At 39.9% G+C, this 14,534-nt stretch overlaps 1 protein-coding gene across 1 annotated transcript in view; it reads right to left on the bottom strand.

The window, feature by feature from the left end:
* si:ch211-243j20.2 (uridine-cytidine kinase-like 1) overlaps nucleotides 1–12,986 on the bottom strand; it is a 31,818-nt gene extending 18,832 nt beyond the window's left edge. The window contains exons 1-6 of the mRNA XM_040125257.1: nucleotides 12,741–12,986; nucleotides 12,440–12,594; nucleotides 9,146–9,354; nucleotides 5,529–5,635; nucleotides 3,832–4,002; nucleotides 665–736 (exon numbers count right to left, since the gene is read on the bottom strand). Coding sequence (XP_039981191.1) covers nucleotides 665–736; nucleotides 3,832–4,002; nucleotides 5,529–5,635; nucleotides 9,146–9,354; nucleotides 12,440–12,576 — 696 coding nt within the window. The 5' untranslated portion in view covers nucleotides 12,577–12,594; nucleotides 12,741–12,986. The remainder of the gene's footprint in view (nucleotides 1–664; nucleotides 737–3,831; nucleotides 4,003–5,528; nucleotides 5,636–9,145; nucleotides 9,355–12,439; nucleotides 12,595–12,740) is intronic.
* Nucleotides 12,987–14,534: the final 1,548 nt, after the last annotated feature.

Here is a 14,534-nt window from a genome sequence, read left to right as displayed (position 1 = left end):
CAACAACATAAAATAATAATTAAATAGAAAATAAAGAGACATAGATAATGAAATACACTGTCAGCTTATTTAGAACACTTCCATAGTTAAGGTCAGAGCGCAACCCAATGACCCAATCCCCGGTGTTAGTCATGTACATATGAAATATTTAATTATACAGATACAGTCAGCTGACTTAACTTCCCTACTAAGAATCAGAACATTTAGTCAGTTATTAATCAGCCTGTTGCTTGTCTATGAGCTGACGGAGCCATTAATCAGGTCTGGCCAGAGAACAGAGAAGGAACAAAACAAGAAAAATCTGATCCCAACCTGGCAGCATCCAAATATTCACACATTCAAACTAATTTGACATCATTTTGGTTTTGAAATAGCTGACTGATCAGAGAAGTCTGCTTGCGTCCTAAAATCGAGGATGGCAGATATTATCAATATTATAAAATCTCAGACTTGAGCATCTGCCGGCTGGGATGAGTTAGTTCTGCATTTACTGGGTACTGCGAGTTGTTCTAAACGGGTCACTTGATGTGTGGAACATTTCAGGGGAGTGGTTCAAAAAGAATACAATGGGGGAACCTAAGAGTGAAAACCTCACTTGCATTAAGAACTAATGTGACCCTGGAGTGGTGAGGGAGAGGAGGGGACAGGATTATACTATTCTTACCTTCAGAAGCTCCTTGTTGGCGAAGGCCAGGATGCCCTCAAAGATGACAACATTGGCCCCGTACACTGTTTTCTGTCATGAATAAATAGATATTGATTAAATACAGGCCTGACATAATGAAGCTTCCTAATAGCAATTCGGAAAACAAAACTGGAAAAAAAAAAAAAAAATAGGGGAAAATGATCTTATAACCATACCATAATATAAGACAAGAGGCACCTGGATTGCCCTACTGCCCACCATGATGTCCATGACAAAAAACATGTATGCTCACAGTACTAGTAGTCTGTCGTCAAGGATGCAAATAGAAGTTATATAAATCAAATCAATCAATCAATCGGTTTTACCTCATTAATTTCCTCATTTATGCAGCAAGGCACACCAAACTATAAAGTCATTTAGAAAGTATTCAGACCATCACTTTATTCACATTTTTGTTTAATCATTTAGATTAACTGAGCTCTCAGGACCTCAGACTGGGCCGACGGTTCACCCTCCAACAGGACAATGACCCTAGGCACACATCTTAGGATCACGCTGTGTGTATCTTTAAGATATAAGAAACATGTTGAAAATGTCTTCTTCCTCATAAGACTAGACTTCCCCAAGTCTAGTTTCTATATCAGCAAGCGGATACAGTATTACGAGCTGCTTACAAAATAAAAAAAATAAATGAAAAAATAGAGGAAAACCTTGACCAGGTATTCTGATAAACATCATTGTGAATCAGCTTTACTACACAAGGTAAGCAACTGTGTGTGTGTGTGTGTGTTTCTGTGGGTAAGAGAGATTAATCACTGCCTCAAATCAAAGACAAAATGGTGCTGAGTATGTCACAATCCTATTACCTTCCTCTGAAAAGCTTCATGCTAAAGTCAATGGACTGGACACTCTGGTATTGATTTTGAGAAAGAGAGAGAGAGAGAGAGAGAGAGAGAGAGAGAGAGAGAATTCTAAAGAAACAGCTGAATGTTTATCGATTTGTGCATTTCCCCGTTCTTTGCTAAGAGATGATTTAGTGAGTCTTTAACATGTTTAAGTGTTGGTGTGTGGAAGAGAGAGGGAGACAAAGACACAGAGAGAGAGAGAGAGAAGGTGACCTCCAGTTTTACCGGAGAAGAAGAAGCAAGAAAACTCAACTATGCCGTCCTGTTCATCCATTTAACCGGTGGGAACACAAACACATAAACAAAGTGTATATACAGCCTGCAGCTAGTTGGCCCTTGCAGCCCTCAGCACCCTCAGGGCTCGAGGCTTAATTACATACACTGCAGTACCAAAAGGCCATAAAAATTTCAGAGTCACAAGTCGTGATAGGCGATTTCCCGCATGGTGTTGGGCCTTTCAGCCATGAAATTACATTGCAAAGAAATAGAGACGACTTGTCAGAGTACTACGCTGCCAGATTGATTCTTCACAATGCTTTTGGGAGCGGATTTGTGATCCTTGCCTGGGTTAATGTCTCGTACACTAAATCCTTAATAATTAGCAAATTAGCAGGCATTTCAATTGGCATCAGCTCAAATGACTAATACATCCCCAGGGGTGTTTGGTGAGTTGTAACAGCAATGGTCATTTTAATCCTGTAAAAAAGAAAAAACAAAACAAAACACTGACTTAATTTTCTTTTTTTGGTGAAGATAGATGATCCCCTACCAAGTGAACTGAAAAGGGTTGTCCCACTACAGTGACAACATGGAAATACTTCAATAATATAGAGGGTTATCAACTTTGCTTGTAGAACTGGCTCTTTATTCCAGTTGAAAGATAACCTGTGACAATATTATTGCTCTTTATATGGCTATCCTTTTCAGTCTTAAGCCAAAAACTGCTTTTTGGTCTGCTTTTATTAATTAGCCTCTCATTAGCTTCAAATATGGATGTATTGCACGTTTTACAATTTAATTAAAGAACAGTAATCCAGCTAATCAGTGAGACCTGTGTGGCATCTGTTGAAACTGACAGGGACTGAACGCAGCTATGGTCGTTCAATATCGTCATAACCGATAAATAAAATACGCACAAATTGATAAAGTAAAAAACTACAAAGATTTAGTCAAAGTAACTCAGGTTTTACTCAGATGAAACCATGTCACTAATCTTTCTGACTTCAGAAGGTCAAGACTCAACAACTAGGGAATTTTTTTTTAATTTTTTTTCTTTTTAAGTACCATAACCAATAAATAACATAGGCAATTAACTTTGATACTCTCATGTCAGCTGCCACAACACCACACAAGGAGAAGTTACAAGCAAGTACGACGGCTCATTTTACTTGTAAGGACCAGGACTATCGATATGTTGGCTGACAGTGAGATGGACCAATCAGTTCATGTGGAAGATTCACTGAAACAGTGGGTGAGATGCCATCTTTCTGCTGGGACTGTTAGTTTTAGGTTGTCATGCTAATAAAATTGTTAATTTCAATCCTGGTACAGCCCTAACACTTTAGACTTATTATCGCCAATATACAGAGATTCTTTTAGTCTTTATAATTACAAAATGTGCACATTTGACAACAAATTTAATTTGGCAGACAACACAAGTGGAGTACGACTGGAGTTCTGCAGCCCCCAAAATCACATAAGAACAATAAGCAATAATCAATAAGGATTATTACTGCAATAAGGATCAATAATCCTCAATAAGCAAGTACAACTAACATACACTGTAAAATATCCACACAAAGAACTCTTTGAGGCTAGTGATCTTTATAAGAATGAGGTGAACTACAGCTGATCTGCAGTTCTGCACTGAAACCTGAATTAACTGGTTTAAAAAAATAAATAAATAAACACTCACACACACAGCACTGCTTTATATCTCTGTTTGTGTGTAACTGCTACTTAAACCTGAAGGTGACACTGAAGGTGAATTTTAGTCCTAAAAATCAATGTTTAAAATTAACAGCAACAATTAGAGCGCTTAAGATATCACATACTATATAATTTCATCTCCCGGCTGTAAACTGACTTGGATTAGCAATGATGCCCAAATCACAATGAGAATAGGTTCAATAACTGTTAAGTAACATGTCCAGTTGCAAACATAATTTAAACAGTGCTGATAAATACAGTCCTGGGGAGACAAACACAATCTAAAAAGAGTAGTCCAGTACGTTGCTCTCAGTTAGCACAGAATTGGTTCGGTTAGTGAGAACGCCTTACCCATTCTTTGCGTCTGCAGTGAGAGGTGAAGTCGTACACTGGCACTTTGATGCTTTTCCCCTTCTTCAGCTTTCTGAGGACGTTGACCAGCAGCTCGAAGTCAAAAGCATCGGGGTGGTCAAAGTTATACTCGTTTTTGGCTGCCAGCTCCTGCTCTTCTTTATTCAACACCTGAAAACACAAAGAACAAATTAGGCATAAGAGATTACAGACTAAAGATGTTAATAAATGGACGGATGTTCCCTTGGTTACAGATGCTTTTTCATTTGTGAATGTTTTTGTTTCAGGCTCCTAGGTCCCTTAGACCAGTGTGGATTTTAAAGGCCAGGGAGGTTGTTGTGTTTTGTGTTCATGAATGTCAGAGATTAAAGAGACATTTCATGTACAATGCTATGCACTGTATGCATTCATATTAGATCGTTTATTTTCTATTTTTTTTAAGTCTCTTTGGAAGATGAATATAGATTAGCACTGTGGATGCAACTACATTTAAATGAATGTTAAACGTTTTTGTTTTTTTTTTTTACTAGATTTCCAGGTATATTTAGACATATTTATGCAAATAATTTGTTCATTATATAGGATAAGGAAACAAGACAAGGGAAGCATTGTTAAGAACTTTTTTTTTTCCCACTTTTATTTTTTATTGATTTATTTTTCATAGTTCTCATGATGGGACGATTCTGGGTCATCCTGACCTGGTAAACTTAGAAATAAACCACAAGTCAAACCAAAGAACAGTTGTGCTTGTCCTCACTGGTGGGAGCTACAGTACAGCTACTATTTTTTTCTTAGAATGAAACATTCAGTGTGTGTGTGATCATGAAACCATGGTCGATGTCTCCAGATACGAGAACTGACAAAATCGACAAAAGAATCTTAAAATCCACCCACGAACTTTCTGTTGCATCATCATCACTCTCTTTCTATCCATATTTGTCCTGATGCCCTTTACTGTCATCAACTGAAGGCATAAATTCCATAAAGATATATTTGACCTTAAAAAGAAAAGAAAAAAGTACTGCATCCTGAACTGCCTCCAGTAAAAACATCCTCTCCCATTCACTTTCACTAGATACGTACCGTACATATTACTGTATGTGTGTATACACACAAGCCATTAAAACCGGTCATTTTAAAGCAAATATCTTCAGAAATCAATGACATCTAACAGTGCAAAGGATCAGAGTGGGGTTTTCCTTTAAGAACAAACCCACCCCACTTATTTTACTCACTGGTGTTAAATTAACAAAGCCTACAACCACTAGGACCAACCCATAGAGACACACAGACATAACTGACTCTCTGATTCAGCAGGTAGAGGAAACTGAGTAATCATCAACTTCTTGTCTCAGAGAAGAGAGGGGTATTATTGATATGAACTATTGTGTTTAAACGGTTATCGGTCAGAGGCTTTTACTTACTATGCTGAAATCGGCGACGACGACATGAGAGAGAGCATGTTGGATTTTCACGAGTCCAGTGCTCATCAATGATGTGAAGCAATGGACTCAAATCGCTGAGCAAGTTATCTAACATTTTACTGGGCTGATTTAATAAACAAAACAGATCTTCGAATTGTAGTAAGTAAAGCTGTCTATGTACTGTAATTCCTTTTTAATAATGCTTTTATTCAAAGCTCTTATTGATATTTTAAATAACACTTTACATTTAGCGCTGTTAGCTGAGTTTTGTACCTTGTAGAAGGAGTCCATGGAGAGCAGAACCACCCAGGGAACGTCCAGTGCTTCAATGATCTTATTGGCTACTGTGGTTTTACCGGAGGCACTTCCTCCACACAGACCTACGAGAGGAAAACACAGAGGACCACAACACTGTTACCAATAGATGAAGAAAAACCCACGGGTCCACACTGGGTAGACACATTTTAACTACTAGCTGTAATTTAAAAAGGTTCATCATCACCACGATTAATTCACAGAATATGCTCATATTCATGTCTTGTCTCGCTTTGTCTTTACATCAGGAATCAAGTATGTGACAATCTTAATCAAACACAAAATAAAACTGCCCAGTGCTACTTTTCATTTTCATGATACGACACATTTCCGTGTGTGGAGATCCTTGGAAAATGAACACCATCTATAATTGAATAATACAGTAAGTTTCTAACAGTGCAGAGTTCACCTACTTTCAAGGTGCATGGAGAAGGGAAATAGATTCAAAGGCTCCACTCTCAAGCAGCAATTGTGGCCTTTCTAAGGGTCATTTCCATTTGTCACAGCAGTGCAACTGGATTCTACCCTATCCGGCCTGGTCCACACGATTTCGGCCGTGCGTGTGTGCTAGCAAGTTTTCTTGTTTTTGTAGTGACACGGACAGTGAAAGCATTCTCTGCAAAAGTTTGAACAAGACAACGCCGTAGACGAGCCACAGGATGATCACACTTGACTGCTCTTACAGAGAACAGTGCACAGCATTTGTGGCTTGTGGACAAACTGACTGATTTTTCATTTTCAATGCCCGCCTCATGATTTCTACCCACAGACCATATCGCAACCATACTCTCATCCTGGATTTTTAAAAGCCACTGATGCAGGCTTTGTGATGCATTCAGGGATAGTTTGGGGGAAAAAAAAAAAAAAAATCACACCAAGGATTAGCCATCCACGGAGAGAAAAGGTGTAAGTAAATGGTAAGAAGAAAGTTGAGGGATAAAGAAAATGGATAAGAAAAGAGTATCTGTTAGACCGTGATATCCCCATCACAGACCAACAGAAAGGCATTTTAATATCACATCAGGCGAGTCGCCCGTTATAACCAGTTGAAGAACTAAAAAGTTGGAAAGGAAAACAGTATCTGTCAGATCTTTTAGTGATATCCCTGCTAGAACATTGTAGTGTAGAAAAACTTTATATTAACTTCTTATATATCTACCGTATATTTAACAATTTTAAATTATATTAGTGTAACTTTTATATTATTAATTAATAACTAATACATTTGTAAATACCTGTACAAGTAGTTCTGGACATACTATAATTTTTGACTGTAAATACACTACAGAAATGAACACTGAGGTTTGGGAAGTTGTTAGATATGTCAAGTCACAACGTACATGTTTAAAATATAATACACTAGTGGCAGTGTCCTCAGCTTAACTTTAGTGTTATCTGTCTTTAATGCATCCATGAGAAATCATAAAGCAGCAAATCTTCACATTTAAGAAGCCGGAACCAGAGAAAGGCCGGTATTTTTGCTTGGAAAAAAAAAAAAAAAGATTAATTAATAAACCATTTTGGTAATCGATTTATTTCCTGTTAATCTACTAACTGAAAAATCTTTTCAGGACTACACCCGGCGTAGTCATGATAAAAAAAAAATTCTGGCATATTATCCCTATTTAGCAGTTATTTGTATGTGTTGTGACTAAGCAGTAAATATGACATGAAATGAAATGAAAAAATAAATGTTTTTGCTTGGCACTGCAGAAAATTTGTGGGTGTTACCACATGTTGTAAGAAACAAAAACAAAAACAAAAAACAAAAACAAATACTGGCATAAGTGCCACAGATGTAAAAAAAAAAAAAAAGTTAGGAGCCCTTCTTTCCCTCTCTCGACCACCCTGTCCTGGATTGAAGACGACAACAGCAATCCTTTCGGGACAACAATCCTGGCAACTGGGCCAGAACTACCTGCTGGCTTGCTGGCTGGCTAACTGGCAAAAAGGTGAAAAGCAGGATGCGTTTGCCGCGAACGGCCGTGTGTTTGTTGGGTTGTGCACACGCGTGTGCGCGCGCAGGAACAGATATAGCCTATGGAGCTACTTCTGTGATATAAACAACTCTCAATGAAGTGTTGAATGGATTTTTTGCTCAGATAAGACTCATCAAGGTCAAAACCCTGACCACTGAAAAACGCTCCAGCGCTCCTCATCCCTGTGTATGATTATAGCGTCGGATGGGTTATAGAGAATCATGTGTTAGATAGAACAAAAAAAAAAAAAATCCTATTCACCGCTTTCCTATAGATTCAGCATGGATGACAAATCTTCGAGTACATCACCCAGCAGTGAAGCCTGGACACTGAAGCGGCCCGTTACAACAGACAAAGCTGCCTTTTCTATTAGCAATAAAACCAGACTCTAAGATAGCAGCAACCTCCGGTATACATGATGCTTTACAATGTTTTTCTACCCTCCTTCTCCCTTCTTTTTTTGTTCATTCAGCCATCCATCTTTTTTTTTTCTTCCTATCTCTGCATCTTTCACCCCCCCCATTCCTCATTTTCCCATTTCAGTCTTTCCCTCCTCTCCTCTCTCTCTCTCCCATCTCAGGCCATGCTCTGGCCAGTTCCATGCAGTTGTACAGTCTGGTCCTTTAAACTGGACCCACATCGACCACAGTACAGCTGAGTGTGAAATTGTAACCAGTTACTGTAGCCCGCTTACACTAACAGATTGCCCACTAAAGTTAATGTCCACCTCTCCCTCCAAGTATTCCTGTTCATGCCAATCTGATGTGTTAAACCACGGAACATTGGCTCTGCGACTGTCACACACACACACACACACACACACACACACACACACACACACATCACACAAACACACATACATGCAGTCTCTCTGTGTCGCGGTTAATTTTACTGCTGCTGGGACTCATCCTGAGGCAGATACTTTACTGCCCTGATCAGCAAGATGGTGGCCATGCTGTAAAAAATGCGCACAATGAAGCCACAGCATCATGACTCAGTGTTTAAACCAAAAATATTTAATGCCAAAATGGTTGGTAAAATTGAGAGAAAAACTTCGTCAAAACTATTTTGATAAGCAAATAATTGTTTAAGTCATTTGTTAAGATGCTTGGACACATTTTCTGATCTATTTGCTGTTTTTTTCTGATTGTCTTATCAGACTTAACAGATCTTATTTCATTTTATATTACAGTCTTATATAAAGACTGTGGGAGTTAGCCAGCTGTTTTATAGTTTAAGGCACTTTGTAATCTTGTGACTTTTTATTTATTGTGTAATCTTATTATTGTTGTTGTTGTTATTACGAAACTTAACTCTTCTTTTTGCACACCTCGCCACCACCAAAAAAAAAAACGTCAGGGATTTGGTCACACTGATTTAATTAACAACTTTAATGCAGCACATGAGAAGATCAAGGATAACTGACAATCCTGTAACATATTTGCATGCTAATTTTGAGTAGAGTCATTCATATTTGACGTTTCAGATTACAAACGCGCCCAGTATTCTCTTCCCTGAGAGAATGCCGGGCATCTACTTGCAATTTTGGTTGTAAATACACACAAGACGATCGGAGCTTCCTTTTTGTTCTCTCACCAATAACAAAGGCCTCTTTGAAGGTGGTCCCGGTGACGTTGTACCACGGTGGTCTGCCAGCAGTGTAGATGGTCCGTTTGTTGGTCCTCAGCAGCGGAGGCTCTGTCTTTGACTGGCTCGTGGTCCGTTTTCGTGGCGATAAAGAAGGGGTCAAAGGGCAACGGGGGACACGATTTGAGAGGCCATCCAAGGAATCATCTCCACTCCCACTGAAGTTAAAGACAACAGATGCCAAAGTCAGACAGCAGCAGGTAGACTTTCTTCTACTTTCTTTACTGCAGACCTGATTTAGTCTCTCTGACTCGCCGCCTGCATGTTCGCTTTAATGTAGCTTTTAATTGTGTGTGTGTGTGTGTTGGTTGCCATCAGAGATGCCTCATTAGCTCATAGCTGACCCCCTTGCTGTTGCTCCAATACAGGCATTTTAGTCAGTACAAGGTATCTGAAGGTTCCTCGAAGCTTAAAGTACTCTAAAGTAGGTCTTACAGAACTGATGCATTCAAAAGCAGCCATTTTCTTACCAAACATAGCTAATCAAAGGTATGAAGCTATAAATGTGCAGAAAATGGCCCTAACATCTTAAAAAAAGGGCCCAAATTTGATCGTTTAAAGCCTTTTTTTTTTAAGTTTTGAGGACTTGCAGATACCGTTTTGTCCTGGAGAGAGATGAGAGGGAGTGTATGCACTCTAGCATCTCTCTCTGCGCTCTCTCTCTACAGTGAAGTCTCTGCTGTCGGTGTGGTTGAGGGGGAGGAAGGGGAACTTGCCAACCCTCCCCAGGAAATCACACCGCTGCCCTGGACACAGCATGGCACAGGCTGGGGCCTTCATTCACATGAGTAAGGCTGTCATCACTTGGCTAGGACATTTTGTGACTACTTACCATCTTTCTGAAATTACCCTTAATGTGCTCTGGGGTTTTTGTACAAAAGGTAAATGCAAAATTGAATACAGTTTTGAAATCTGGCAATTTAATGCTGCGTCGATTACCCATAAACATGAACATCTTGAACGTTCAACTTATTAAGGTCTACTGGCGAAGAAATGCTTCTTTGAGCATGACTTTAATAAAATAAGATCAGTCATTTTTTATGAACTGTTTGAAATTGTACTTACGGTTCTTAATTGTCCAAGTTTTGCAGAGTGATAATTATGCGGAGAAATAGCTCAAATTCTAAAAGTGCTGCATGGTAGATTGGGTGTAGCAGCTCAGGCGGTACAGCAGAGAGGCCAATAACTGTATGGTTGGTTGTAACAAACCATTACTTTCATTATCGATTAATTTGCACAATATCTTCTCGATTAATCATTTGCCATTTAAAACGTCAGAAAACTCCCAGAGTCCCAGGTCACATTTTCTCCTACTAACAATCCAAAGTCTATAGATATTCAGTTTACTATCCTACATGTTGAAGAAAAGCTGCAAATTCTGACATCTAAGAAGCTAGAACCAATAAATGTTTGACATTTCTGCTTACAAAAATGACAAACAATTAATCAATCCTCGGCCCTCCTGTCAATGTATTTAAATTATTTTTCAAGATTTTTGCTTTATTATCTTTAAATCACATCTCAGGTGATAAAAAGCCCCTGCAATGATACAGACGCTCAGTGTGAACATGGTATTCCTGTTTCACCTTATTTATTTTGTTAATTACTTTACTTTTTTTAAATTGTATCAAGTACAGAATGGTTTAGGGTCAAAATACATTTCTGATCATCTGCTTTGTTATGAACCAGACCTCTCAGGTCGTCTGGGAGAGGTCTGCTTATCGTTCCCTGAGTCAAAACTAAACATGAAGAAGCGGCCTTCAGTTTTTATGCACCACGTCTGGGACAACCTCCCAGAAAACCTGAGGTCTGCTCTCTCAGTTCATTTAAAGCAAGGCTTAAGACTTTTCTGCTTGCCGCTGCGTTTAATTCCACTTAATTTGGGAGGATTTATTCATATTTTGCTTCGCACTGTACTGCAATGTAATTTTTTTTCTCCTGTTCAATCTGCTTTATGCCATTTTAGCTTATTTTTATCCTATATGTTATTTTACTCTTTTTAAATCCTCTTTAGTGACTTTTTATATTGCTTTTTTTAAAATTATTATAATTCTGTCTTAATGCCTTTTATGTCATATAAATCACTCTGTATGACCTTGTTGTTGACAAGTGCAACTCAAAAACTCGCGTTGTGTAATCTTATCAAAAATAAACTACCGCTTTTAAATTTGTAAATACTAACTGTATATTTATTTATGTGAAATATGATATTTAGGAAAGAAAATGGAACTAGCCTTTGGGAACCGTCAACCCACAACTGTGACAGGACTTGCTGGCAACAAAAAGCAGCAGATGAACAGCTATTAACATGCATGCGTTAAGGATGAATGCCTCTATGGACTACATCTTTCCTTTAGCCAAGCAAATATTAACCTGACTCTTCATAAACGTGGAAAGGCAGCACATATCAGAGGTAGTCCCACTCGAACGACCAGCCGGCTTGCACTCCTGTTATTCTCCTGTTCAGCGCAGTCCCCATGGGAGATGTACAAGTGTAATAATCGCAGATAACCTGAACGGACAGATGCTGGCACAACCTGCTACCGGATATACTGACCCACACAGCTAAGTTAGACACCCGATCCCCCTGCACATCCTCGGTGCTACGTGTACGGAATAAGCCAGTGTTAGCCACAAGCTAACATATGCTGGCGTTGTGATGCGCGGGGACAGTCTTATTTCAAAACTAGATGGGTATATCCTTTGTTATTACTGCCCCTCTTCATCTGAGCTATATTTGTACACTTCCCACTGAGGCTTTATATTGTTTATAGTCGTTAGTTAGTTATGCCGAAGTTACCAGGCCACGCTGAAACGCTGTCAAATCGGGGTTTGTCAAGTGCAAACGTTCACCAACAACAGACAACGCATAAATCGTTAGATTTTCAATGAAGTCCGTAGAAAGGACCTCCATAAAAACTGCACTGACAGTTGTGAGCGAGAGTGAAGCTAGCGGAAGGTAGCAAGTGCTAACACAACTATAGCTACGTATGAGCCTGCAAACGAAACCTCTGACATGTAATTTATGATTTGGCCATAAACTCTTTTGTTGTTTGAGTGTTTTGTAGTTTCCCCCTCTCCTGTCTGCGTTCTGTTCACCGCAGCCACGCTAAAACAATGCGCGTGGGAGCTAGCCAGCTAGCCGCGTTAGCTAGCTACGATGAGCCGCTTCCCCTGCGGTGCCCCGATTCGTCCCGTAGACATTCACCCTTTTTTTATTTTTAATCTTTTTATTTTTTTTACCTGTCGGACCTTGACATAGACCTGTCCGTCTCCATTCCCTTATCTGTCTGCTGTTCGCTCGGTTTACCGTCACTGTCCGCTGTTTCCATGTCGGGTCGGCTCGTCGCGGCGCGGAAACCAAATACTGGGAGCGTCATGACGCCGGCAGACGTAAACTGATGATGTATTTATGGTAATCAGGGGAAAAAAAAAAAAAAAAAAAATCCTTAAATTTTCAATCATTAATAACTCACAATTAACTCGTGAATAGTGTAGAAAATATAATATATGTTGTATTAAATTATAAACACATTAATATTACCTTGGTTACGCCTTGGTTGAGACACTGAGCTGTTTGCTGTCAGAAAATGTGCAACGCTTCATGGTGGCTCCGTCTATCTGTGGGGGTCTTCTGGGTCCACGCACTCTAGGCCCCACAGCAACGCAGCACACAGGTTGCTTGGTTTTGGATTTAGTTTCGATTTAAAGCCAAAAAAATCGCCGTGTGTGGCAATCAACTTTGTAATGTGACTGACTGGCGCAAGCGCTGTTTCACCGGTGGCTGGAGTATCCAACCAGGCAAAGCTGGCAACTGCCCGGACGCCCGAGGTTTATTCCGTATCATGCGGGTTTACACCATTTGATTAATCGACACGTCTTGTTAGAAATTTGTACCACTGAAGTACAGAACCGTGGCCCTGACCCAGACCTGGCCCAGACTCCAAAATCTAGTTTTAAGACATCCATCGTTTGAGTTTGGGTTTTATTATCTGGTCCGCTACAGCCGTAATTATATATTTTATATTGAGACTGAAGGGATTTTACACATCATCCGTTAAACTAACCAAAGCTTCATTTTTAAGCCGGTCACATTAGTCTGACACCACTATGTTTATCTGTTAACACGACATAGATTTATGTTCAACATATCCTTAGATATGATAAATTACTTTGAACCGGTGTATTTTTGAATTAAATCTTGCTCTATATTTTTGTACTGCTGCATAAAACCTTTTTTTTTTTAAGTGTACATATTTTAAATGGTCATGCATCTGTTTGGGGCCTTCTCTTAAACACGACCTCCTGCAAATACTGTATGTTTATCACATTAGACGGACAAAAATGAGACTGGGATTTAGTTAAAGGACCTAGACGAATGTTAATTTATTTCTTTCTTTTCAAAACCGTAAATCGTTCTCCTCTAATCTGTACAAATCCGTGCTAACATTTGCTGTTTGGCGCCGATGTAGCCTTCGATTTCAGCTTGGCGCGGATCTGAAGAGCTTTTCACATTAAACTCAAGCCGATCTAAATCAGTGCGGAGTGACAGTGCAGGCTCTGAAATGTGGACGTAAAGAAAAAAATGTGAATTAGAGGTTCGTACCGATTTCAGGGACGTACCTGCAGTCTAGCCACACGTTTACGGTCAGATTGTGCAGTGGAGTGGAACACCTTGCCACGTTTTTATATTTATTTATTTCTAACAAAAGCAATGATTTTAATCCTCGTTGTAATATATATACCTCAGCCGGACTATTTTAAACCTGAGAAATGCTGATCTGAGGATTGATTTTCGTTCACAGTGACGCTCGTCCCATTAGGATTCGCCGACGGGAGGGTGTCCTTGCCTGCACCGGGTGATGTGTCAGACTCCTGTCCTGCGAATAGGTGTTTGCCCCGTCCAATAAAAAACAGCAGCTGCAGCATCGAGCGCGCCGCGCCTCATCACTGCCGCCGCAGCCCCCCCCCCCCCAATGTTCGAGGCTACTACAACTGCCACCAAACTAAAAGCCTTGCCTCCGAAAGAAGAAACGCCGCGCGCGTGGTTCCCTCCTGCTGCCTCTCGGTAAACCGAGTTTATTCGTCTGCTCGAGGAGGGGGGGGTTGGGGGTTGGGGGGGGCTCCACGCTGCTCATGGACATGGGGTCTCGGCTCACCTTTCCCCGCCTCGAGTGAAGATCAGGGAGACCGGACCTGTCGATTCTCACCGACAACTCCTGCAGCAGCCTCCACAAGGAAAAACAAACAAACGAAAAAAAAAAAAAACAACCACCTTTCCTTCTTCTGTTTTCTTCTCAGACTGGACCATAGACAGACTGACCGCGGGGCTGAATAA

The sequence above is a fragment of the Xiphias gladius genome, chromosome 4 (assembly GCF_016859285.1).
Source record: "Xiphias gladius isolate SHS-SW01 ecotype Sanya breed wild chromosome 4, ASM1685928v1, whole genome shotgun sequence".
In the NCBI taxonomy this organism is placed as follows: Eukaryota; Metazoa; Chordata; class Actinopteri; order Istiophoriformes; family Xiphiidae; genus Xiphias; species Xiphias gladius.
This window is presented reverse-complemented; position numbering and strand designations above follow the sequence as displayed.